Raw genomic sequence first — 27,847 nt, 5'->3', positions numbered from 1 at the left:
TTTCATTGAAAACTAATGCCGTCCTTTGTACATAATTTCCAACCTCTTTATAAATAAAAATAATTTCCGTTGTTTCTTGAATAGAATAAACAATTCACTGAACAGCCCAACATTTTGGCTACATCTTTTAAATTTCCATACCGTTTCTGTTTAAAAAAAAACAACGTATTTTTTGATCCAATGCTATAATAATCAACCAATAATAAATAAATATTTTCAACTAGTAAAATTTTATTTCGATATATTAAGGCACAGTTGTTTCCTCAATAAAAGAATCACTCACATCACAATAATGTAAATATACATATCTTAAGAAAAATAAATAGATATTTTTATCATATAAAAATAGTTCTATGTAAAATATAACAAAGACTTAAAAGAGCTACAATTAGGGCAAGCATAATAAATACATGAATATTTTGAATTGAGTCAATAAAGGAACAATAACGAGTCAGTCGTACACGCTTACGAAAGACCGAAAAGTTTCATGGCGTTGAATGAGGTTGCCAGGGCCACCTCCTCGGGTTTTTTATTCATAAAGGCTGCTATCATTTCCACTATAGCGGGAAGTGAACAGGGCTCGTTCCTTTGGAAGGTACAGTACCGGTGCAGGAACGTCATAGATCGTTCTGTTAGACCATCTTTTACATGTTGGGGCAGCTTCGAGGCCCTTGTGTTCGGGTACATGAAGGGAGCGTCGGTTTCGACCACTAATTTGTCCAGGGGAATCAAATTGTCTAATAGCAGCTTTCGAACGCCTGTGTCTGACTTGTCTTTGCATAAGTAACCTAAAAATGTAATTTTCGATACTTTAGATGATATTAGTAAGGTGTTCTGGTCAAAGTCAGAGGTGAAAATACGCTTTATTAGAACAAAGCTGGAAACAAGGTAGGTATAAAATACAATTTAAAAGAAGTAACCTGTTAAATGGAGAAAATAAATTTGAAGTACCTACAATTTACAGTTAAAATAGAGATTAAAAAAACATATATGGTATACACGTTCGGCGGTTGAAAATTTTCGAATATGATTTTTGCGTAATGTGTAAGAAGGAGACGGAGTAGAGCGAGAACAAACTTGGCTCCACCCTGGACGGCTATCGCGTCGTCGTTGCGCTTATCAGTCCGGTTAAAGTTCGGTTGCATTCCTCGCATACCTATGTAAGTGTTAGCCGATCATGTTTACAATTTATTTCAACCTTTGGTACGAAGACAGATACAGTAATAAAATAAAAATGGTTTTCACTGTTGATCAAAAGATTAATATCATTATTAGTATTGTCATGCGGATACTGCAGAAGAAGTTGTCGGCCGTTTTATATTTGCATATCCTGATCAGCAAGTCCCTACTGCTAAAACAATTTATAATATCTGGCATAAGTTTGAGCAGTCGGGATGTGTAAATCGGTGTGCAAAATGTTCTAGTGGCGATCAGGAACCTCGTCGAACACCTGACGCTAGGATTGAAAAGAAGGTCAAGGTGTGTGCTTTTGTGGAAGTAAGTGAACCTTGTTCTAGCTCCCAAATTTCTGAAGAACTTGATATTCCAAGTCGTACAGTGCGTGATATTTTGAAAAGAAATAAGTACAAAGCCTATAAAATTAAAAACACTCAAGAAATTTTTCCAGAAGATCAAATAAAACGCTTGGAGTTTTGTGAAACCTCAAGAGAAAAAATTGATCAAAATGACAACTTCACAAGTAATATTTTATTTACAGACGAGTCATCTTTTTCTCTTCTAGGTCGACATAATTCTTCAGTCGTGAGATATTGGTCTCGGGAAAATCTACATTTGAGTATACCATTACGAACTCAGTACCCGCAAAAGGTAAATGTTTGGACTCTGAGAGATATTTACTTTTATTGCAACAAAATATTATACCCGCTGTACGAAACTTGGATGTTAATTTTGAGGAAATTTGGTTTCAACAAGACCGATGTCCCGCTCACAACGCTAGACAAGTGCAGGACTATTTAACAAACACTTTTCCTGAACGGCTTATTTCCACAAGAGGTACCATACCATGGCCTCCGCGATCTCCAGATCTGACGCCTTGTGACTACTTCTTATGGGGCTATTTGACGGAAATTCTTTACCAACACCGACATGAAAGAGCCGTTAATTTGGACGAATTGCGACTTAGAATTATTAATATTTCTAGGTCCATTACACCTGAAATGTTAGCCAATGTACGTAGAGAATTTTACGACAGGTTGGGATACTGTGATATCTTTCGTGTGCGCGTAAAATTCCAATACTTGATTCTAGGCTATCCTACCCATCTCCAAGCGCTTGCTAAACATCACTGCGAGCAAGCCGAAATTAAATCCAGATTGCGAGCGGAACGGAGAATCGGCGTCGCTATCGGTGGGAGGTTACCGATGCAGTCGTTCTCTGCCTACTCTCTATCTATTAGGTCTAATACATTAAAACTCAATCCGTAAGATTCAACTCGCCAAACGTGTATAGAATAGTTGTCATAATAAAACATGTATGCACAAATAACTTGATATTTAACGATATAAAATATAAACATACTACAAAAACACATGAAACAAGATTATTAACACATTACAAGGCCTTTTCCACTAAAAATATCTTTAATTGTTTTCTAAACACAGAGCTAGTATTGGTGCCAATTTATCAAGCTGCATAATTGACGTCAGTCACATACTCAGGGTTGTCTGTCAAGATCCTATGGTGATATTTGTATGAAAGGCTTGTATGAACTTGCACTATGTATAAGCCAGCAACACTAAGAATTTCAGTACAAAAATTGACAGCAAAAGTGACTGGGAAAATGGATCTGTCGCCCGCTCACTTAAACAGAATACTATCAAATGGTACACAGATGGTTCTAAAACCGAAAAAGGAACAGGAGCTGGAGTATTTGGGCCTGGCACCAAATACTCAGAGCCACTGGGAAAATACACCAGTGTCTTTCAAGCGGAAATACACGCTATAGAAAGATGCGCTCAATTAATCCTGAACAAAGACTACCTCAAGCAGGACATCGCAATCTTCACCGACAGTCAAGCAGCCATAGCAGCACTGAGTTCACATGTCATCAGTTCTAAAATGGTAAGAGACTGTTTGGGCAAACTTAATAAGGTAGGAAAGAGAAATAAAGTCACAATATTGTGGGTACCTGGACATACAGGCGTGCAAGGTAACGAAGAAGCCAATATTCTAGCAAAAAAGGGATCTGGTTCTCAATTTGTAGGACCGGAACCTTTCTGCGGCATAGGAAAGAATACTTACCTATATGAGCTTACAAAAATGGAGGATCAACTCAGAGAAAGCCTCTGGGATGATCATCCAGGGTTGAGACACTCCAAGATGTTCCTTGGAACCCTCGACCCAAAAAAATCTAAAGCTCTAGTAAGTTTATTTAAAACTAAACTACGGATTGTAACAGGATTCCTAACAGGGCACTGTCACCTTCGAGAACACCGCAGGAAACTAAAACTAGAACAGACAGGTGAATGCAGATTCTGTGGGGAAGAGGAAGAGACCCCAGAACACCTAGTAACTACATGCGAAACAGTTGCCGAAAGTCGTGCCATGCACCTCGGTAATTATGAAATTCCAGAAGGAAATATCTCATTACTGGAACCGTCACAACTACTAGCCTTTATTAAAGCCATAGGATTGTACGAAGTAATTTGACTTGAGAATAACATCAAGCAGTAATTAGAAAGGGGCAGACAATAGATCTTTTAGGTCGCAGTGAAACTTCACCCTTATTTTAATCTAATCTAATCTAATCTAACACTAAGAATTCTCTCTCCCTCTCTTTATTCCTAGAGTTTGCATTACAATTAGAACGAAGGGCAAGTTTTTGTAATATGAAGAGCAATTGTAGAAGATAGTGGCTAGCATTTCCCCAAAATCATATTTAAGATGAGACTCAATCAAGGAAAAATATACTGACCCACCAACCTATAAAGCAAGTTAGTGGGTTATTACCCTCACTGCAAAACAACTAGAAACAATCCTCTTGGCAAGATTTTGTATGTGTTATTCAAATTCAGTTCCTCATCTATGATTAAGCCAAGAAACTTGATGCTGTTTTCTGTATAGTTGTAGAACCTCCAATTGATATCCCATCAAGACCCTTCATAAACAAAACCTTGGTTTTGTTTAAGTTCAATGATAGAAGATTGGAGTTTTAATTAGAGCTAGACACAAAAGAGTGAAGAGACTTGTGGGAAGAACTGTGCTACAAAATAGACGTGTCGTCGACAAACAATGTAAGCTTTCCCCGTATGTCAAGATTTGCTAGATCATTGACATAAAGGACAAAAAAGAACTGGACCTAAAACAGACCTTTGTAGGACGCACCGTACTTAGAGCTTGCAGAACACACGCTGAGAACGATCTTTCACGTGTATGACGAAAAGCATCATAGAGATGAAGTTTCCGCAGCAGATGTTTATCATTGAAACACCTCCATTTACCTGCTCATACAAATCGTAAAGAAAGTTGTACGTGTCTCCTCCCGAAATCCAAACTAAGAATATTCAGGCATACTTCTCTATCAATTTAGACTTATAGTGGATAATAAAGAAATAGATCGAAAGTTTACAGGGTCTTGAGAGTCTCCATTTTTATATATAGGGATGATTTCAGACATCTGTAAATTTACCCAATGTTTAAGATGTATTTATAACCGGCTCAACCAGTGCATACAAAGCTGATTCAAATAAGTTAAGGTATGTGTTAGCAGAAATCCCATTATCTCCAGAAGAGATTTTGTTTTTCAAAGAGTATATAGTTTTCTTTAAATGATTTAGACTAATCGAAAAAAAAGAGGAGGTGGATTGAGGTATTTCTTATGTAAGCAATGGAGTTTTGCGTTGGATATAACTTATTAAGATGATCAGGGGATATTTCTGGTCTAATAACTGGTTGATAATTGTCCTTAAAACTGATATCGTTAACTATTTTCCAGCTCTCCATTTGTTTGTTTGAAGAGTTATTCATAATTAAACGACGCTATACAGAGCAGTATAAATTGAAATTTTGATGAAATCTTGGACAATTGGTGTATTTTCAAATCATACGGAAAGAACGCAGATTTTTTGATGAAGTCATGAGCCCCTTTGTAAACATGGGCGTATTGATGTTGTATTTGTTTTTAATTTAACAATTGGTGCACCAGTGTATCAATCCTATTACAATCAATCGAGGCACTTAGATCTTGAAAAAACCTAAAGTAATCGTAAATATAGCAAAAAAAATGAACCAAGCCAACTACCTATACATAAGATACATAAAAGGGATTACTCCTTTAATTTCGCAATTTTGTAGAGTGAGCCAGTTTAAAACTATTCAACAAATCATTCAGTACTTAACAGGTGGTAAGTTATATACATTTAAGGTGGTAAGTTATATATACATTTCAAGGCAGGTGAATTTTGTTGAAAACTATTTCAATACCATATAATTTCGTTAGATGTATTCGATATGTGTATTTATTACATACTCAGTTCAAACATCTTATATCCCAGAACCGGTATGGTTTCTTTTACACAAGTTTAATATTATTTCTTTAATCTACTATCAACTGAACCTTTTTTAATGTTATAGGTACTTCGACAAAAATTACATCGATCTCTTTCGTATGTAACAAAAAATTGACAAAAAAAAACTCTTAAATCAAGTTTGCTTTAAATTAGTCAGGCTCAATGTTTCTTCCATCATCGAAATACTTAATTAATTTTTTATATATTAAGTGCTTACAATGCGCCGATGAGAACTGTGATAACGAGGATTGCGTCTTCAGCCATGCAGTAAATGCACTTATTCCATATTTTGAAGAATATCCTGAATCTGATGACATTCATGTACTTCAGATTAGAAAAATGAAGAAAATTATAAAATGTAGAAGTTACAAAGCCCAAAAACAAACAAATATTAGTGATTTTTAAAATATACTTTTAAAATATAGCATACTTTTTTGTTACATGTATGTTGTATCATGGTTCTTCTCTTCACACATGTATTTGTCTCAATAAATTATTAAAAAATAACAAGCCTGTCTACAGAGCAAATTCCAGATGATTCAAAGAGTGCTAGAATGTCCAATATCGAGGTTTCTGATTGGGTGACCAATTTACAGGCCAATATAAATACTTAAAAATTATTTTGTATGTTTTGTATGGATTAAATATATAAAAGTATTCCTCTTTATAACTTCAGCACCTCAGAAGTTGTATTTCAAGTGTTTATTGGATTGATGAATTGGTAAATAAACAAAAGCATTAAATTTCATGGAATCAACATCAATCTCAATTTAGACTAGTCAAATTATTTAATAATAGGAAGAAGTCTGCACCATTTTAAATCACTCACCAGATATCTTGGACGTAATAATATATCCGTTCCAAAACGACCAACTGGTAGAGACAAAATGGCAAATATGTTACTAATCGCAAAAACTTTTGTTAAAAATAGAACCATATATAAATATATCAAAGTGAGTTTTTATATTTATTTTTAACATTTAATATACCAAGTGAATTTTTGTTTGCAATTATTCCAAGTGCTTTAAGTATTTCTGTTTTTGTAATTTAAATTATCTGATTTTTAATTACAAACTAAATAAAGTTATTTAGTTTATAACTTAAATTATGTATGGAGTATTTTAAAATGCACATTTACAAACAAAATTGTCATATCAGATGCAAGGATCACTACTTTTATTACCTGTTAATCCTATGTAATAGCCTTTATTAATATAAGCCAGGGCGTTCTCCACACTACCAGTGAAACAGTGAATCACAACTGGAGGCAAATTTTTTGAATATCTATCTAGAATTTCATTAAGGTCATCGAAAGCATCTCGTTCGTGGACAAATAGAGGTTTATTATGTTCTATAGCAAGTTTTATCTAAAAAATGGGTTAGAATAATACAAAATCTATTTGATCAATAATACTCTTACATGTTTTTCAAAAACTGCCTTTTGATCTTCAGGATCAGAAAAGTTCCTATTATAATCCAAGCCACATTCCCCCACAGCCACACATTCCGGATTCTGTACTATTCGGCACAGTTCTGCCCAGGATTCGTCATCATAAGATTTTGCGTCATGTGGATGTATGCCTAAAAATAAAAGGATATTTAAAAATTGAAAAGAGTAAAAAATTAAACTGGATATTTTTATAGAAGTGTTCACAGTCCCCTAATATATGCATCTACATCACTGCAATCTCATTAAAATCACATCAAAAGCTGTTCAAAGCAAGTCTGTCTCAGGGAGCCCTCAAAATCATTCAAATTCAAACACTCTGTATTTATTGAATGTAACTATTTAATATGGCCAATACTATAGTACTTAAGATTAAGTCCTATTAATTAAAGTTAAGAAACCCAGAAAGGAAATAATTTGTAAGAAAACAGAACACACTTGCTTGAAAACTACTTGCAGTCTGTGCAGTCTTCAAAATTCTATACACTGTAACTTAAATTTTAAAATCTTATGCAGCAACATAATTACTCTCGACAAGAGTATGTATGGAGTATTGCTGTTTTTGGCTCTTAATAACTATAACTAAATACTTTATCCTATATTAAAGCAAAAAAAATTTAAGTTAAATATGCATGTAGATTTATGAATAGCATAAATTCAATAGAGTTAAGTATTTTGTTAGTAAAATATTTTTTTGGCTGCAAATGGTAATACCAGTTGCAAATATAATCAACATATTTCAGTACTACCCTACAAAGATTCTCCAAATTATTGGTAGCAGGTTGGGATCAAAATCTTTCACCTTCCACCATGTTTTAACTTTTACAGAATATTTTAAGGGTAATAGAGAAAGAATTAGATATTATAGATACTTCAAGTATTTATATCTGTGTCTATGGAGGCTGGTGATTTGTGACTATTTAACAATTTCCAATTTTATTTTATAGTAACCAAGCAATTTTAATGTTATAAATAACACTATATAATGAAAGCAAAATGTTTACTTTTATATTTTAATAAATTATAAGTATGGCATAAGCAACATGCTGCAACAACCGGCTGGTAAAGTTAGCCTGGTTTGTAAGGCCTGTTTTGAGTATTGAGATTTTGATATGCCACAAAGTAGTATTCATACTGTCAATTTTTATGCAACAATTTGGCATAGGTACTTTTACATTTTTTTTAATTCAATTTGGTAAAAGATTTTTTTTGCAAATCTAATGATAATGGAAATAAAAATTAAATAAAGGTCCTGTTTAGCAACTTTTCAGAATATTGCTAATTTCTCAAAATGTATGTAATTTTACCACAAACAATAAATTAAAAAATTCGAATGACAAAGTAGAGCTTTTCAAGAATTTTTTTCTTTTAAATAAAATAAATAATTTTGAAATTTAAATTGTACCTGGAATTCTAAACCCAACCCAATATTTGCTGAAAACCGCACTTACAAAATATGGGAAAATAGAGTCTAGTTTCGACACTAAGATAGGAGGAAATGTTCCTATAAATTCAAAATAAATTTATTTGTGATTAAAATAAAAACCATAATTAACAATAAATAAATCATTATGATAAATAGGACCATGCATCACTTATGAAATGGTTAGCACAGGTGCAAACCTGACGGTGTTTATCCCTTATATTCAAAGAAAGAAAGAAAGAAAGAAAGAAAGAAAGAAAGAAAGGAAGAAAATGTGCTATATTACATAAGACAAAACAAAATCTTGTTTAGATTTTACGAAGATTTTACTTGTACAAGCATCCTGAAAAAGTAAAAAATTCCAAATTCACTTTAAATTTCAAATTTCAAACAAACATAACATCTAAAACATTTTACCATAAAATTTACACACATTACCAAAATTAATTATAACAAAACAGATTGAAAAAATTAAAAAAAAAGCATCTTTTTGATAAATTAGATTAAAAAATAAGTAGCTGTCAATAAAACAGAATTTAGAGGAAGTAAATTAAAATATTTAATAGGAAACAAAACTAAAACACTAAAATGATGTCAGAGCAGAGGTCAAAAGGTATCATTAAAAAAATCGTCAAGGCAATAATATGCCCTGGATAATAAAAGTAATTTTAATTTCTTTTTGAATTTCTTAACTTCTAAAATTTGTCAGATACATAGAGTTATAGGTTGTAAATTTTTTTGCTAAGGTATATAAGTGAGTTCTTGATGAGGGAGGATGTAGGGATTGGTAATGGAAAATCGTTAACCTGGCGAGTCATATGACCAGTGTTCGAGGGAGGTTTAGGACATTTATGAATAAGAGTAGCTGTTTCTAAGATAAAAAGAGAAAAAAGAGTTTTTGAGATATAAAGAGAGGTTTACAAGAATCTCTTAACCCAGAGGAACATAGGTATCTAACTGCCTTTTTTTTAATCACAAAAATTATGTTTAATAGTTCCTTGTTGCTTAAACCCCAAAAAGGCAAGCCATAACGAAGATGGGACTCAATAAGAGAAAAGTACACTGAACGTGCAACTACCCCTCCCAGCTCATGCCCCGCCATTCTTACTGCAAAACTTCCAGAGGATAATTTTGATGCAAGATTTAGGATATGATCTTCGAAGCAAAGGCGACCATCAATGGTAATACCAAAGAACTTACAGCTTTCTTTGTATTGCAAGGGGAGTTTTCACTAAACATAAGGCCCTAAACGTCACACTTAAATCCCATAATAAAGGTTTTTCCCACATTAAATACAAGCCTGTTTACAGCACACCACTCCAATAAAATATTAAGATCCTTAAAAACCTGGGCTCTAACATTATCAGAATCTCTATGATTCCATAAAATGGTGGTATCATCAGCAAACTGAACCGCTTTGCCCTGCAGTTTTAATGAACCCAAATTTTATAGAGCAAAAATAATAGTGGTCCTAACACTGAACCCTGAGGTACTCCAGTTTTAAGAGATCTGGATTCGGATAAACATCCAGATACTGTAACTCTTTGGGTACGATTAGACATATGTATAGGATTCCAGCCATTGCAATGCCACACCTCTAAAGCCATAATTATTGAGCTTAGACAGCAGTATTCCATGATCTACACAATCAAATGCCTTGCATAAATCGCAAAACACTGCCGCCGCGGACTCTCAGACAGAATTTAAGGACACATAGACACTCTCCAAAAAGCCGAACACAGCGTCATGAGTCCCTTTTCCCGTTTGAAATCCAAACTGATTTGCAGATAAAATGCAATTATGTTGCAAAAAAGAGAAAATTCTGATTTTTGCAAGTTTTTCAACTATCTTGGAGAGAGTAGATAATATAGAAATTGGACGGAAATTACAAGGCTCACCCAAATCTCCACCCTTATAAAGAGGGATAACCACTGCCTCTTTCAAACATGCTGGAAAGATGCCATTATGAAAGGAACTGTTTATGGCAGAAGCTAAGGCACTCAATGCTGAGTCAGGCAAAAGGAGTAGTAATTTTGATATTCCATCAGCTCCAGCTGATTTATTGTTTTTTAAGCTTTTAATTGCATCTTTAACATCAGTAAGGCTAACAGGATAAAAGAAAAAAAGAATTTTGAACTGACACTTGTTGAATATAATGCAAAGGATCAATATTATTATTCACATCCTTGAGCAATAAATGAGGAAGATTACAGTAATAATCATTTAAACTATTTGGTCTTACTTCTGGTTCTGAAACTTTCTTGTTAGAATGCCTGAAGTCATTTATAATTGACCAACATTCTCTCTGCCTATTTGAGGACACATTCAAGCGGTTCGATCACATTCCCAGTTAAAAGAGGTGCATGCTTATTTATTAGACATTTATATATTTTATTGAAAATTCAAATTAATGTCTACATCAGGTATGTAATAAATTAGATCCCAATTTAATTAACTTGCTTCGGAATGAAACAGATTTAAATCTATATTTTCTATATTGAATTCATTTAATGCTATTATTATTCATAGGAAAATTTAATACTGGAAATACCATAATATTATGATCAGTTATATTTAATGATATATTTGTAGAACCCAATTTTTTTATTATGGAGGGCAATTGGGTATTATTAGATCAACAAAACTTGAACTGTGGTCAAGTTATGTTGTGTAGGCTCAGTAATGAGTTGCTTTAAATTTCAAATATCAAGTAACTGTTTTTAAGTTTAAGTTTACCTGTATTTTGCTTTAAAAAAAAACAATATTGAAATCTCCCACAAATATTACTTGGAGAGTATAAGATGGTGGATCATAAATTACTGATCAATAAAATTGAGGGTTGTTTATTTTAAATTTACTACTACAATAGTTTCAAAATTTAATTTATTTTTTATATAATATATAATTAATATATCAGAAACATGGTTAGCATCGAATGATGATGATAATACTGGGCTACAACTTTGTCGGGGAGCAAGATATTATATTATATTCCTATAGCTCTATCTTGCTCCCCGACAAAGTTGTAGCCCAGTATTATCATCATCATTCGATGCTAACCATGTTTCTGATAGCCCCAGAATAATATAGTTATAATTCACAAAAACTGGTTTTTACCAAGCCAATGTCAAAGTGTGCCACCACAAAATGTCCTGCAACCTCACAAATTTTTAAATTATTAATTTATTTTGTTGGTTTTCTGTTCGCCACATGAAATAATTATCCTCCATTACCCTGAAAACTCCATCTCACACAAAATGCGTGTCCATCCTTTCTACCCGCAAAAACTATCTAATATGTTTTTTTCAAGCACCAAAATGGTACACTGTATTCGACACTGTTTTGTGATTGTAATATCATTTTGTTGGTAATAAAGTTATTATATAGTCTGTCAAAACATAGTTTGGAGAAAAAATTAATTAAATTGATAAATTAGTTTAAGAATATAATAGTAATTAGTAATTTAAAAATAGTAAGTAGTAATTATATAATAGTAAGTGTTTTTGGGAGAGACATCTATTGATGTCATAGTTTCCATTTTCTATAATGTGATCTACTCCTCAATGGAAAGGTTTATTCCTCGAAAGAGGTACAAAAGTTCTTCTTTTCCTTGTTGGTTTTCTTCAGAGCTTTGCAGTTTGATCATAAGAAAGAAACAAATTCACAAAAAGTTTAAAATTAGTGGTCAACAGCAGGAATATGATGAATTTGTATTTTTGAGACATCAATGTGAGTACTTAAGAGAGTTGTGCTATCAACAATATATTAATAAGGTGGAAATGAATCTCGCTAGCGATCCGAGGTACTTCTGGTCATATATTCGAAATAAAAGAACTGGTTTTAGCCTTCCGTCCAGAATGACATACAATAACAGGATTAGTATGAATATCTCGGATACTGCAGATATGTTTGCAGAATACTTTTCATCCATCTATTTGGATGAGCAAGTCAATGACATACCATCTTTTGATTTTGATAAATCAATTTGTCTGAGCAATTTAACTCTGTCAATGCAGGATGTTTATGAGATTATTACTTCCTATAAGAATAAGCTCTGCGCTGGACCAGATGAGATTCTGGCATTCTTCCTAAAGAAATGTGTTTGTGTTCTTACGAAACCAATACTGTTCATTTTTAACAAATCTCTAGGTACTGGTTCTTATCCCACTCTCTGAAAGAGAAGTTTTCTAAAACCAATTTTTAAATCTGGTAGTAGAAATGAAATTTCCAATTATCGGGCTGTGTGTAACCAATCTGAGTTGCCAAAGCTGCTTGACTGCCTGGTCAGTCATAGGATTGCCTGGAGTTTTAAATCTTTATTTAATCCTGAGCAATGTGGATTTATAAAAGGCAGATTTAGTTTGGAAACTTGAAAATTATCGTGTGCTAATGTTTGCTGATGTTGTGAAGCTATTTAGGCCTATCACATCCCTTTCCGATGCTGTGCTCCTGCAAAAAGACCTTAATTTGTTCTTTGATTGGTGCCACTTGAATAGAAGGTCCCTTAATATCAATAAGTGCCATAAGATTACTTTTTCTAAGCAAGGAAACCCTATTGCTTTTCTTTATAAAATAAATAATGTAGCAATTGGTGTCAAAACAGAGGTTTCTGACTTAGGAATATTTATTGACTCCAGGTTGTCTTTTAAAAGTCACATCAATCAGGTGACTGGTAGGGCAATGAAAATGCTGGGTTTTATCCAACGGTCTACAAAGGATTTGTCTTTGTTTACTTTTAGATTACTTTATTGCTCTCTTGTTAGGCCCATCTTGGAGTATGGCTCAATTGTGTGGTCCCCGTCATATAACTGCTACATTGAGCAGATTGAAAAAACTCAAAATAAATTTTTATGGGTGGCTGCTTTTAGATGAGGTTACAGGAGACAGGAGTATTACTATCAGTGGGTCAGGGATAACCTGAACTTACCCACATTAGAGTCACGAAGAACATTACTCGACTTATGTTTTATGCATAAGGTTTTAAATGCTACTATAGGTTGTCCCGAGTTATTGTCTCTTTTTAAACTTAGGGTGCCTTCCAGATTGAATAGACAATCAGAAATATTTTCAGTTCCATTCCACCATACCAATTATGGTATTAATGAGCCAATTACACGAATGGCTCGAAGTGCTAATGGTCTGTTAGGACAGATAAGCTTTTTTGACTCTAGGATTACATCTTTTAAGGGGCAGCTAAAGAGTATTATTTCATAGGGGCTTTAATTAATTAACTCATCTACACCTTTCACTGATGTATAGATAGTTTTGTATCTGAATATATATGTTTGTATGGGTATGCTATGTAACACTTTTGTAAATGGATTCTGTAAAATAAATTTTAATACATTATCTTAGAGGACTTAATTCATTAAAAAATTGATAGAGTGGAGAACCCCTTGCATACTTGTAAATAAAAAGCTTAGCTTTATTATTTTTTTACCTGCTGTGGAATAGAGGGTCTCTGGAAATATTCTAGTCAACCTTAAGGCTTCTTTGCTGGCTTTGACAGACGTTCCAGTTACCATTATCTTTTGGACCCCTGCAAGTAATTTAATTCCAACGTAGAAAACGAGTTTCTCAATAACGGAATCTTTGACTTACCTGAATCTTTGGCCCTTTGCACCACAGTATCCAAATCTCTGCCGTACTTTTTGTTAGTAAGGTTGGCCCCCACATCTATTAAAATGTAGTTTTCGTAGCATTTTTCCATGCTGGCGTTTTGTGATATGTCTTCGGACAAGTTCCTTACAGCCTCAGAAGCCATGTAGTGACTAAAATTTAGTGATATGTGGATTTTTTTAATTAAATTATTAAAATCTTTATGAAAAATTGTTGACCCCAAAATATAACCTCTATTTGTCAATGTCATGCTGTCAATGCTGTCAATGTCTGTCTGCCAACAAAATAATAGGTTTGTAGACAACACAAGATCCCGCGGGGTTGCCGTTATTAGAGCTTGGTATATATCTTATAATAATGAGCACAGATCATGTTCAAAATACCTGGATTATGAGATTGTGGTCAACATATTATCTTTATTTGAAATCTGCTGTCGATAAAAAACAAGACTATTGATTGAAAATTAGTATTCTAAACTTCTGTAGCAGGCTCGAGGGAGAAGGAATCAGAACCATATAAATAAACAATTTTTAGTATTATTAATATTTTCAATCAATCTAATTAAAAATTAACAAAAGGCACATAAAATGTGGAAACTGTACCGAAGACAATCTGATTACGACAACTTTTCAAATTTACGCAAAACAGTAAAGATTAATATACGCAGTGATTACAAAGATTATATTTATAAAACAGAAATAAACATTGTCAAAGACGTTAAATACTTCTGGTCATTTTTTCACAACAAAAAAAACACTAAAAGCTTACCAATAAAAATGAAATTTAATGATCAGGAAGCTTCGAATTGTGTTGACATTAGTGAACTCTTTTTTAAGAATTTTAGTGGAGTATTTGAACCTTCTGATACACCAACTTTAATTGAGCCTAGTCAATGTCAAGAATGTTTTGTAGTTAACAATATTGATATAAATGACATTAAATCCGCACTTATATCTATGCATCCTAAAAAGGGACCTGGCCCAGACGGTTTTCCTTCATTTTTTTTTGAAGTCTTGTCCTAGCTTGTGCGAGCCTTTGCATATTTTGTATATTCAATGTTTATCCAGCGGCATTTTCCCTAATATTTGGAAAACAGCTCAAATTGTGCCAGTATTTAAATCTGGAGAAAAAACTTATGTACGGAATTACAGGCCTATTTCCCTACTTAGTCACTTTGGTAAACTTTTTGAATCTTTGCTGTTAAAACAATTATTCTTTAAGATCAAAGAAGCTATTGATGTTAACCAACATGGCTTTTTCCAAAAAAGATCGGTTATAACCAACTTAATACCATTTATTCAGAGTATAAACGAAAGTATGGATAGTGGTCTGGAAACTTGTGCCGTGTACACCGACTTTTCCAAGGCTTTTGATAAGGTACATCATCCTACACTTTTCGTGAAGTTGGAGAATTTCGGTGTGCACGGGGCCCTGCTCAAACTCATTAAAAGTTATCTAACAAATCGCTCTCAGTACGTTGTCGTAAATGGAGTAAAGTCTTCTTGTACAACCGTAACTTCAGGAGTACCGCAAGGTTCTCATTTGGGACCGATTTTGTTCTCAATTTTTTTAAATGACATTGGTCAATATTTCTCTACCTGTAGATATCTTGCATATGCAGATGACCTAAAAATCTTTACATCAATTAAGAAGGTATCAGATTTTCGTGCCCTGCAATCTGATCTTGCAAATTTTGAAAGGTACTGTATCTTAAATAAATTATTTATTAATCCAGAAAAATGTCATTCTATACTTTTTAGCAGAAAACTATCTCAGACACAAAACAAATGTGATGTCTATCTCGGGGGCACTATCCTGAAGTATGTGGAGTTTATTAAGGATTTAGGTGTGACGTTGGATTCCAGACTGCTCTTCGACGTTCATATAGAAAACGTTGTTCAGAAAGCTCTAAAAAATCTAGGTTTTATAACTCGAATTACAAAGGGTTTTAGTAATTAATCATCATTAATATTATTATATAATGCGTTCGTTAAACCTACTATAGAATATGCGACAGTGGCTTGGAATCCGATGTATCACAAATATATTGACCAAATTGAAAGAGTTCAATTCAAGTTTGTAAATATAGTAAATTTTCGCTTTAATAGACAGAGACATTTTTTTACTTACTATGATAACCTAAAATTTTATGGTATGAAGCCCTTAGAAAGTCGTAGAAACAATTTTGATTTAATATTGATTTATTAAATTATTAATAATTTAATAGACTGCCCTTTCTGTCTGGAAAATTTACATATCAACGTTAATCCTTATATTTTGCGTAATAGATCGACCTTTAGCATCTCAAGATATTCTTCAAACTATTTGTCTAACTCTCCATTGTTCAGATGCGCCCGTAGTTTTAATAATTTTCAAGAAACTAATTTGAATAATGATATATTTTTCTCCAGTATGGCTTCATTTAAGCGATACTTAAAAATTCTACCTAATTTCGCAAAGAACGATAAATATTGTCCTTTTTTTCCCTATTGTCATTATTCATATGTATATATGATTCTTTATTGTTTATAAGAGATACTATTAAATAAGTTAGTTAGGTTTATATTGCCTGGTGTATTTGTTAGGTTTGGTGAAAATGTAATGTTTGGCAAAGCGCTTACTTGTATTTAAATTCATAAGACACTTTGTGCTTTCCTGTTATTGGATTGCTTAGTCTATCTGTAGGAGAGCCTTGTACTTAAATAAATAAATAAATAAATTTTCTTGTCATGTGGACTGAAGACAAGTAACTTGGCTTAATTCAAATATATAGGGGATACGCAAATTTATGGGATCTTAAAAATAGGGATTAACGATTAACGGACTCGAGTAAAACTAAATAAATAAGAGCACTTTAAAAATTCCAGGTATCAGAAAATTAAAATTATGTGATACCTCGGCTAATATGACAGCTACAAGTTTGCGGATTGTCTCATTGGATTTAGAAGGACAAAACTAAGACCTCTAAAGCTTACGTTTTTTACATTTTTCGGGTAGCACTGCTCCGTATCGAATTTTTTCAGAAAAATTGATTTTTTTCGAAAGCGAACTAACTGTACCAACGGCTTATTCCAATAACACCTCTACAAACTCTACAACATACTGTCTTTGAGTGGGTGTTGCTTATTCCCATCATGAAAACACAGGATTATAAGCGGATCCAAGCACAACTAAGAAAATGAATAATTTTTTGACATCGGTTTTGAGCCCAAAAATAGGCATCCAAAATAAAAAAATAAAAAAAAATATCTCGGCTACTATCAATGCGAGGATGTGGCGGATGGTCGCGTTGGATTCAGAAGGACAAAACCAAAACAAAACTGTTAAAATTTTATGCCTATAGAAGACGAGATATCCGCCTTCAAAGTTTGGGTTTTTTAAATTTTCGGGTATTCCCCCTGTATCGAATTTTTTCGAAATTAAACTAACTAAGTCAGCGGCTTGTTCCCATCACGTACATCACAAAAACACCGGGTTATAAGAAGATCGGAGCAGAACTAAGGGAATGAGTAATTTTTTGACGACGAATTGGAATTTTCCCAATAGTGTCCATAAAAGCCGACATATCGACCTCCAAAATTTCAGATTTTTAGGGTACACCCCGTAACATCCCGTTTGTACCCGTTTCGGGTACAAAACATGATGTTAGGAAAACATCGATATTTTTAAACCATCGATGTTACCTTTTGATGTCACGACGCGACGATGTCCCATTGCGATAGACGCCACTAAAAAGCACCCGATTCCCGCCGGTAATCGTGTATGTTCGGAGAAAAATTCGGTCGTTTGACGTGAATGACAAGAATAACGACACGAATGTTCCCGCTTTTTTTTGCGTTTATTGGTTGTTCTAGAGTCAGCTGCAAGAGGTTTCAAACAGATTTAAATTTGTTGTTAATGGCGAGTCTGTTCCAGTTGTAACTGAAAAACGTAATTTAGGTGTAGTTATTGATTCAAATCTTAACTTTACTTCCCATATTAAAGTCAAACTTCAAGCCGCCTACATCAGATTAAAGGGCCTTTATCAGTATAAGAAAATGTTGCCTTCAAAAATAAAATATTGGCTGTGTGATACACTAGTTCTTTCATTACTTGACTATGGGGATATTGTATACGGCGTTTCTTTAACTAAATACTTATCGAACAAAATACAAAAACTTCAGAATAGTTGCATGAGATATTCATTTAATATTACCTCTAGAAACCGCATAACTCCATATTTAAATTCTAATTTAATTCTGAATATGAGCAATAGAAGGAAAGTCCATATGTTTAATTTAATTTATAAAATAATGAAAACCGGACAGCCTGCAAATTTAAGAAATTTATTTTTTAATCAAGATATTCCTTATAATACAAGAAATCCCCATTTGCTTAGAATTCCTTTACATAGAACAGCAACCTTTAAAAAATCTTTTTTATATATGGGCATTCGGATATGGAATGAACTACCTATTTATATAAAGGAATGTTCGCCTAAAAAATTTATTATAAACTTTAAAAAATATCTCTTAAACACGCAAATTATGGTAACCTAATGTGACCGTATTTTATAAAATGGTATTTTTGTTTTAATTAATGTTCTGCACACCTGATTTTGCTAATTGCAAATATTTACATTAAAATTGAATTCTCACTCGTTATCTACCCTCCGTGCTCGCCCCTATACCGTTCTCGCTCGTCTTTGGATTTTTTTGTTTTTCTTTTTGCCCAGCTTCATAGCCACTCGCTAGTTCATTGTAAAATGCACATATTGTCCCTTTTGATTTTGGTATGGACCTTATTGTAAATACATAATATTACGTTTTTTAGAAAATAGTTTATTTAGGAACACGAGTTTTGTGGTTGATCAAGACTGGTTTCTTTTAAAAAAACAACTTTAATATACAGGACGACTTTTTAATGTACAAAGGTTGATACAAGAAAGAGAAGTGTTTACAAAATTAGTTTAAGGTATATTTATAAGTTTAAAAAGGCGTTGGCTACATAAGCATGAAAGTTACTAGCTAAGGTCCGGTTAACATGCTTGGTAAGGGCTACTGGTCACGTAACTCCTCCCCTCTGAGTTGGAGAACTATGGGGTAGTCAGAGTTCTCCTGGAAAATCGGTTAGTTTAATGTTCTGGACCGTTTCTTCCGGGGTTGTCTTCAAGAATTTTCTCTTCATCCAGCATGTTTTATATAATACATAAATTGCTAAAATTATTATAATAATATAAAGTAATATAGTATAAAAACTAACACTATTTATTCGTACAGCTGGAATTTCCGAAAATTCATTAAGTTTTTGCTTTTGTATTTTAAGGGTATTTAAAACTGTTTTTATTTCATTACTATTTATATTTTCTAGTTTTAAATCTTGAAAGTTTATTTCAGAGTCAGCATTTTCAGAAATATTAAAACTTAAATTAGGTAATTCTATGTTTTTAAAACTAGGTTTTGCATATTTAAAGCGGTGTAAAATAGTATTTTTAATATTGATTTCACAATCACTGTTTAGTTCGATTAGATAGGTGCCATTTAAAGGTATATTGTCTTTATTTCCGTCACAATTCTGGATAGCAACAACTGCACTTGGCACTACTACAATGTATTTATTTAGTTCAATTCTGCGAATGTCTATATCTTGAATCTTCATGGGAATCTGGCTGCAACTGGAGGTGTTTTTATCATATTGTAACAGCTTTACTTCGCATGGAGCTAGGTTGTCATTTTTTGTTGTATGGAGGTCCAGGCATAAGTATTCTTGGTTGTAGACCTCTTTGCAAGCGTCATTGACAAGTACGTAATTTTGCTCATTTAAAAGAAGGTATTTGGAACTCGGAATAATTGTTTTAAAGGTATTTGATAGAGGAGTAGGAAGGGAATATAAGTGATAATAATTGTATTTATTCTCTTCGACAATTGGAATTTCTAAAATAAACGTAACTTGATTTTCTTTTGTGTAGCTTTTGATATCTATGATTTTTTCGTAAATTAAAATATTCTCTACAATGCTCGGAAAAGGGAATTTTTTATTGACTAGATGTTGTTCTACACTTCTAATTTCATTCAGTAATGTTTTTGGATCAATAATTGCATTGTGAAAGGTATTTATTTTGGAGAAGGTTATTCCTACTTCAATTCTTTCTAGAATATCATATATTATTTGAAGAGAAGATATTAATTGAGATATAATGGTTTGAGAATGTAGAAAATGATAAGTTATTAGGTTTTCATTATGAGTTTCTAAAATAAAACGTTGTAATTCTTTTATTTGATCACCTAATATTATTTGATTTCGTTCTAATGTTTTTGTAGTATTTTGAAAGTTTAGTATTGATTTTTCAAAAAGAGTTATTTGATCTTTTACAAGAGTTTTGATATTTTGTTGATTATTTCTTAGAGCTTCAATGGCTTGATTAAAACGTTCAGTGTCATTTTGATCTAAATTGCCTGTTATTGATTTTATAATTGATCCAAGACCATCTATTAATCCTCTTTTTGACTTTCTATTAAAATGTGGATTTATTTGAAAAATTTGAGATTGTATTTTATTTAATAGAATTTCTACAATGTGGTAAGTGTTATAAAATTCTGTTCCTAAGTTATGTTCGTGAGTATTATTCGTAATTACTTCTTTTATGAGTGTGTAGTAAACTTGTAATGACTTAAATTGTTTAGTTATGTTATTAATGTCGTATATTTGTATAAAAGTCCATGAGTCTATTTTGTTTTGAGCATTACCCAATTTTAAAGGGAGTATACCAGGATTGGAATTTAGATTGTGGATGATTGGTGTTTTTATTCCTGCTGCGATGCTGCAGAGGGTTGATCTGTAACAACAGGGGGCTTTTTAAGTTCTTTTATATGAATCGTTTCATTTTTATTATTAGTAGATATTTCAACACAATTTTTATCTAAAATTCTAGTAATTTTATAGGGACCTAAAAATTTGTTGTCTTTTTTATTTCTACCTTTGGGATTCTTTTTAAATACTGTTTGTCCTAATTTAAAAATTTCGTTATTATTACCGTATATATTATGTTTAGCTATTATATTTTCTTTTCCGGAATGCAGTTTTTCTGAAACTTCGTTATAAACGTGGGACATTATGTTTTTATGGGTTTCTGTGTAATCACTATAAAAAGTATGGGGCAAAAATATTTCATTAGGGTTTCTTGATAGGGAATGACCAAAAGTTAATTCAAATGGAGTATAATTGGTGGCACTATGAATGGAACTATTATATCCTATTATAGCATAGTCCATTATATTTTTTTGTTCATTAGGAAAAAGTTCTAGTAATATTCTTAAGTGTTCGATAATCGTAGAGTGAAGTCTTTCTACAATACCGTTAGACTCATGATGATTTGGTGTTGTGAAGTGCACATTTATTTTGTGTAATTTTAATAATTCCTTTACTGTGTCATTATTAAATTCAGTTCCATTATCGGATATTATTTGTTGTGGAACGCCAAAGCATGTAAAATACTTTATTAAAGCATCAGCAATATGAATGGCTGATTTTCCATCTATACATAAAGCTTGGGCAAATTTCGTAAATGCATCTATAATAGTTAGATAATTTTTATTATTAAAAGTAAATGTGTCTATATGTACAATTTTAAATGGTCGCGAAGCTGTTTGCGTCAGCATTAATGGTACGTACGGTGTTTTTCGGGCGTATTTTGAGCGTTGACATATTTCACAAGAATTAATATATGTACTTACAGATGTTTTCATATTTTTCCAATAATAGTTCCTCTTAAGATATTCAAGGGTTTCGTTAATACCGCGATGGTTAGTTTTACCTTCATGATGGTTTTTAATTAACATGATTTGTTCCTCTAAGTTTTTAATGGTATTAACACGTTTTGTACATCTAATTATCTTGGGACCTTTTTCAGAAAAATATTTAAGATAAACGTTACAAAAATCTATGTATAATTGGTCTGTATGAAAATAAATACAATATACATTTTTCGTGTCAGTATTTTCTTTTAAGAAATCAAAAATTATTTTTTCATTATCCGTAGGAGGAATTTTTATTGTTGTTATTTTATGGTTTTCATAAGTATCACGAGATATGTGTATTTGAGGGTAAATATTAGGCATAACGATAATTTGATTCACTTTATTATTAATAATTTCATCGTATATTTTAATTCCGTCATTTGTCGTAAAGTTAGCGGTAGAATGCTGAGTAGACGAGTGTGAAGTTCCGGGTTTGTTTATTATGTCTGGTGGTTTTAATTGGATGTCAGATATTATGTTTATTTTCTTTCGGATGTTAATATTTTCATTACGTTTCGGAGGATTTGTTTGTTGTTGCGATTCTATTAAAGGATTTTGATAGTTTTGTAAGGTTTGTAAGTTTTGGGAAACATTTCGAATAGTATCTAATATTTCTTGATCTATGTCACCTGGATTATTTTCGATAGATGCTGTTTCTAAGGCGTTTAAATTAATCCTAGAAAGACAATCGGCGTTTGTATTAAATTTTCCTTTTTTATAAACTATATTATAGTCAAATTCCTCGAGTTTTAATCTCCATCGAACAAGTTTTGAATTTGGTTCTTTAAGACTGAAAAGATAGGTCAAAGGACGATGATCTGTATAAATTGTAAATTTTCTACCAAAGAGATAGGGTCTGAAGTGTTTACAAGACCAAACAATGGCTAAGAGTTCTTTCTCTATAGTAGAATAACGACATTCGGTTTCATTAAGTGTTCTGGATGCATAAGCTATAGGTTTATCGTGTGGAATAGTACCTTGTGAAAGAATAGCTCCTAAAGCATAATCGCTAGCATCAGTGGTCAGAATAAACGGTTTGGAAAAATCGGGGTACATTAATATGGGATCATTAGTTAAAATTTGCTTGCAGGTATTAAAACAATCAATAAATTCTTTATCATGAATGACTTTACCATCCTTTTTAAGACATTTAGTCATTGGCTTGACTATTTTAGCAAAATCTCGGATAAATCTACGATAATATCCAAGTAAACCTAAAAAACTTTTGATATCTTTCGGTGACTGGGGAATTGGAAATCTTTTAATGGCAGAGATTTTGTCGGGGTTTGGTTTTACTCCTTGGGGTGTGATAATATGGCCTAAGTATTGAACTGTGGTATGAAGAAATTCGGATTTATCTAATTGAAGTTTAAAGTTACTTTTTCTTAAACGATCAAAAATTGATTTTAGTCTTGAAATGTGTTCTTCTAGAGAGGTGGAAAAAATAATAATGTCGTCTAAATAGACTAAACATATTTCATGCTGAAGGCCTCGAAGTATGTTATCCATTACGCGTTGAAAGGTTGCCGGGGCGTTTTTTAAACCAAAGGGCATGCGTTTAAACTCGTAATGTCCACTTTCGGTACTAAAGGCTGTCTTAGGGATATCTGAATTATCGACTTCGATTTGGTGGAATCCACTCGCAAGATCAAGGGTAGTGAAATAGTTAGCTTTACCTAGCTTATCTAAAATGTCAGTTATGTTGGGTAGAGGGTATTTATTGTCGATTGTTTTTTCATTTAGTTTCCTAAAATCAATTACAAGTCTCCATTTTTTCTTTTTTGAGGCATCCATTTTTTTTGGCACGACCCAAATGGGGCTGGACCAGGGTGAGTTACTATCTTGGATAATACCTTGTTTTAACATGTTATTAATTTGATCTTTTACTTCCTGTCTATGGACTTCAGGTAATCTATAAGATTTTGTAAATATCGGGGATTCCTCGGTAAGTTGTATCTGATGTCTTATTTCGTTTGTAAAACTAAGAGGGATTTTATCACAATAGAAAATATCTCTATATTCGAAACACAATTTTCTTAATGCGTCTTTCTCTTCTTTATTACAATGGTCTAATCTAAGGTTCTTTAAATTTTCTTTTAGATAGTTATCATGTTCAAGAGTTGGGTTAAAATCTACTTCCATTTTTTCAATAAAATTTACGTCAATTAAATTTAATGGTTCTGTTTCAAAAGGTTCTTGAATATTTATTTTTATTGGAATTTCATTTGAATTTATTAGAGAGGTTATAGCAAAATTATCTTTTATATTGACTAAGGCTTTTGGCATTTCTAAACCTTGTTGAAAAGAAAAATAGTTTAATATTCCTATACCATTTCTTTGTGTTACAGGAATTTTTATGATCTTTTGTACTCTGGGTTCAATAGTTATCGAATAACTATTTATTTTATTATCACTTTTTTCAGTTAGTTGGTCGGAATTTTCAGGTTCAAAAATAATTTTTATTGTTGAATATGGTGTCTCTAATTCTTTAGTGTTCATGTTAATATTAGCATTTAATTGTTTTAATAAATCAATGCCTATTAAACCATCGAATTTTTCGCTAAATTTAAACAAAAAGAATTTGTGATATTCTTTTAAATTGAAAATTTTAAAAATGGGTATTTCGGCTACTTCATTGTGGTAGGTTATATTATGTGCTGTTTGAATATGAAAGTTTTCTTTATATATAAATTTTCGATAAAATTTGTGAGCTATTTCTGGGTCTATTAAAGATTTTGTGCTGCCTGTGTCAATTAAAAAATTTGCATTAATCTGTGGTATAAAAATATACGGGAGATTTGCTTTGATTGCATTTAAATTTATTATTAGGTCAGGTTCGGGTGAGAGACATTGTTGCAAAAATTTTCTTTATCGTCTAAATCGTTTTGATTTGGGTTACTGGGTAAAATAACGGGTTCATTGACATTTGCTGAGTCAGTGTCTGTTGGGAATGTATCAAAATTTTTATTTTGTTCCGTCACAGCATAAGGCATATTTGGATAAGGATTATCATATACAGGGTATGAATAATTTGGGGGTTCAGTATAATCATAGTAAGATTCAAATTCTTCGTTATCATATGGTAATTGTGGGTTGGAATACATATAATTATTATCAGAATAATAATCATTATTTCTATAGGGGTTTTCAAATTGCATGTTATTAATAATATGTTGGTGATATAGTTCGTATCTAGGTCTTTTATTTGGATTAGGTTTTAAATGTGTATTGCCAGATGATGTATCCATCGGTTCTGGTTTATCTCTTTGAGGTTGATTATTATTTTGAAATTGTTGAGGTCTTTGCAAGAAGTATTGTCGGTTTTGTTGATTGGAATGATTGAAAGGACCAAAATTATTAGTTTGTGGTCGTTGTGAAAATTGATTATTATTGTTGGGATATAACCTGAATTGTCGGGATTGGTTTTCTCTATGGAAATGATTTTGTGGTTGAAAATTTTGATGGGGGTTATAATTTGATTGATAAGGTTGTCTTATAGGAGGGAAATTATTATATCTTATGGGTTGTAACATTGGTCTTTGAAAGTTTTGTTGGGAATACATATTATTTCTCATGGGTGTGTGTCTTGGTGTAAGTGTATTTTGTCCTTGTGTATTTAGAGAATTTGATCTATTAGAGCTATACAAAAAGTTTTCTTCTTCTATGACGAATGCCATAGCTTGCTCTAAAGTGTCAGGTGTTCTTAATCGAATAGTAGTTTGTATAGAAGGAGGTAAACCTTTAATAAAAGTTTTAAGGGCTAAATCATCGTAACTACGTTGTCTAATTATTTTTTCTGCATTAGGTATAGTAAGAGTATTTAATTTAGAAATAACAAGACTACGTGTATCTTGGCATTTCATACCAAAATTATATGGACTCTCGTTTTTAGTTGGTCTTAAAGCAATTAAATCTTGGACTAGGCAATCTATGTCGCGCTGATCTCCAAAACAAAGGTTTAAAGAATCTTTTACTTGTTGCCAATCTCTAATTTCTACTCTAGAACCTATCATCATTAAAGCTCTTCCACTAAGTTTTCCTAAAATTGCTCTGAGAATGAAATTATTAAACTGATCATCATTTCTACGGGCAAAATTTTGAATTAGGCTTTCGCAATTACCAATAAAGATAGCAAGTGTGTAGGGATTACCTTCATAATTCGGAATTGCATCAAGATATAATTTAAATAATTGATAGTTAATGGCTGGTTCAACAGCGGCTGCTGCTGCATTATTTGCTTGTGCCATTTTTTTTTTATTTAAATAATTTCAATTTAAACTTAAAATATTTTGCTTAAAATTAAAAATTAAAATATATATATTTTTTTTTTAATATATGTTTGAAAATTCTCAATATATCGACAAAAAAAATACAAATATAAATCACTCAAAAGAAATAGATAATTCAATTGGAAAATAAACAATATTACTCACATTATCATGACGATTTGCATTTTCTGAGGTTTCTTCTTAATCTAGCTTACGTCTAGGGCTCCTATAGGTTTTGACTCCCAGGATACTGTATTTGTTGCTTCTTCTTGAGGAAACTGCCTCGATCGCTTAGTTTCTACAGCTTGTACAGGTATCTTGTCCCAATTGACCGGTGATCTACGATAGATCAGACGACCGTACTTTTTTGTAAAAACTGTTCGTTTTTTCCGTAAATCGCGTCGCGAAAGAAACTTGGAAAAGGTTAGCCAGTTTCTCGGAAAAATCCTACCGACTGCGCCAGTTTTGTGGTTGATCAAGACTGGTTTCTTTTAAAAAAACAACTTTAATATACAGGACGACTTTTTAATGTACAAAGGTTGATACAAGAAAGAGAAGTGTTTACAAAATTAGTTTAAGGTATATTTATAAGTTTAAAAAGGCGTTGGCTACATAAGCATAAAAGTTACTAGCTAAGGTCCGGTTAACATGCTTGGTAAGGGCTACTGGTCACGTAACTCACGGGTTGTACAGCACATGTACAAGTAATCTATGTACTTGCATGTGTATCGAATTTTTTTTATAAAAATCGCGTTGCACTCCGATTACCAAACAAATTGTTGTAATTTTGAATTATTTGTATATAATTTTGTTTTGTATATTCTGTAATAACGTTTAATAATTTTGAATGGTAATAAAAGTTTTTTTTTTTTACTTTCGTAAAAAAGCTCCAACTAATTTGATCAATTATTGCGATTATACTGAATTTGTTTCTTTGTGAAATATTGACCATATTGTTGCTTATAGTGTTTTAAAATAATACCTGAAAAGCTGTATTAATTCCAATTCAGCGATTTTAGCTGTAAAGATAAACGGCCCTACTCAAAACCATCAGAATCAGGACCAAACTATCAACAAAAATTTGTGCCACTTATGCAGTAAAATGTTTTCTTCCATTTCAGCTAAGAACAAACATAATAAAGTTATTCATAAGCAGCAGCTCCCAGATAACCCAAAGTCACACATTTCTTGTCCCTTATGCAAAGAGACTAAGTATTCTTGTGAGACTTATCAAAGACTTGAAGCTCATTTACAGGTAAGTCATGATATCAAAATAGAGTCCCCAACTTTCCATTTTTCCAGCGAAGAAAGATTTGAGGAATGGTTAAGAGAGCATATTAAAATAAGCACAAACTATGCACTTGTTCGCAAAAGGAAAATTGAAGACAAGATTAAACAAGTATATTGTTGCAATCGAAGCGATTTCAGAGGTAATTTGTAGCAATTTCAATTGTTCATTATGGTGTGTGAGCAAAGGAAGGGAAGCGATTCTGTTTTAGGTGAACTCCTTGGGGAATGTTCTTCCAATAATATTGAAGCTAGCCATAGTCTAGAAATTGAAACTTTTGTTAATGAGAAGACGGCTGAAAATCAATAAGTAGCAGTACAACGATTGAATAAGCAATCAACAAGAGAAATTGAATGTGTATCAAACTTTTTAAGATCTTTAAATGATGAAACTTATGATAAGTAAGTTATCTTTTTATAAAATTATATAAGATATATTAACATATACCTGGAAATGTCTAGGTGCATGAGATGATCAATGATGGAACAGATAAATAAGA

At 32.3% G+C, this 27,847-nt stretch overlaps 1 protein-coding gene across 1 annotated transcript; it reads right to left on the bottom strand.

Moving 5' to 3' along the window:
* Positions 1 to 213: 213 nt before the first annotated feature.
* On the bottom strand, positions 214 to 14,267 carry LOC126739345 (3'-5' ssDNA/RNA exonuclease TatD). The gene is made up of 5 exons (XM_050444992.1): positions 14,000 to 14,267; positions 13,839 to 13,937; positions 6,949 to 7,109; positions 6,712 to 6,895; positions 214 to 788 (listed from the first exon to the last, which is right to left on the bottom strand). The coding sequence occupies exons 1-5, from the start codon at positions 14,265 to 14,267 to the stop codon at positions 466 to 468; spliced, it is 1,035 nt and encodes a 344-aa protein (XP_050300949.1). The 3' UTR covers positions 214 to 465.
* Positions 14,268 to 27,847: the final 13,580 nt, after the last annotated feature.

The sequence above is a fragment of the Anthonomus grandis genome, chromosome 8 (genome assembly GCF_022605725.1).
Source record: "Anthonomus grandis grandis chromosome 8, icAntGran1.3, whole genome shotgun sequence".
NCBI lineage: Eukaryota > Metazoa > Arthropoda > Insecta > Coleoptera > Curculionidae > Anthonomus > Anthonomus grandis.
The sequence above is the reverse complement of the archived record's forward strand: the minus strand, read 5'-3'. Positions and strand labels throughout refer to the sequence as shown.

Coding starts and splice junctions, on each gene's coding strand:
- LOC126739345 (XM_050444992.1), bottom strand. CDS start 14,267: ATGACATTGACAAATAGAGGTTATATTTTGGGGTCAACAATTTTTCAT. Junction 13,938..13,999: donor GCAAAGGGCCAAAGATTCAG/GTAAGTCAAAGA, acceptor AATTACTTGCAG/GGGTCCAAAAGATAATGGTA. Junction 6,896..6,948: donor AGGCAGTTTTTGAAAAACAT/GTAAGAGTATTA, acceptor CCCATTTTTTAG/ATAAAACTTGCTATAGAACA.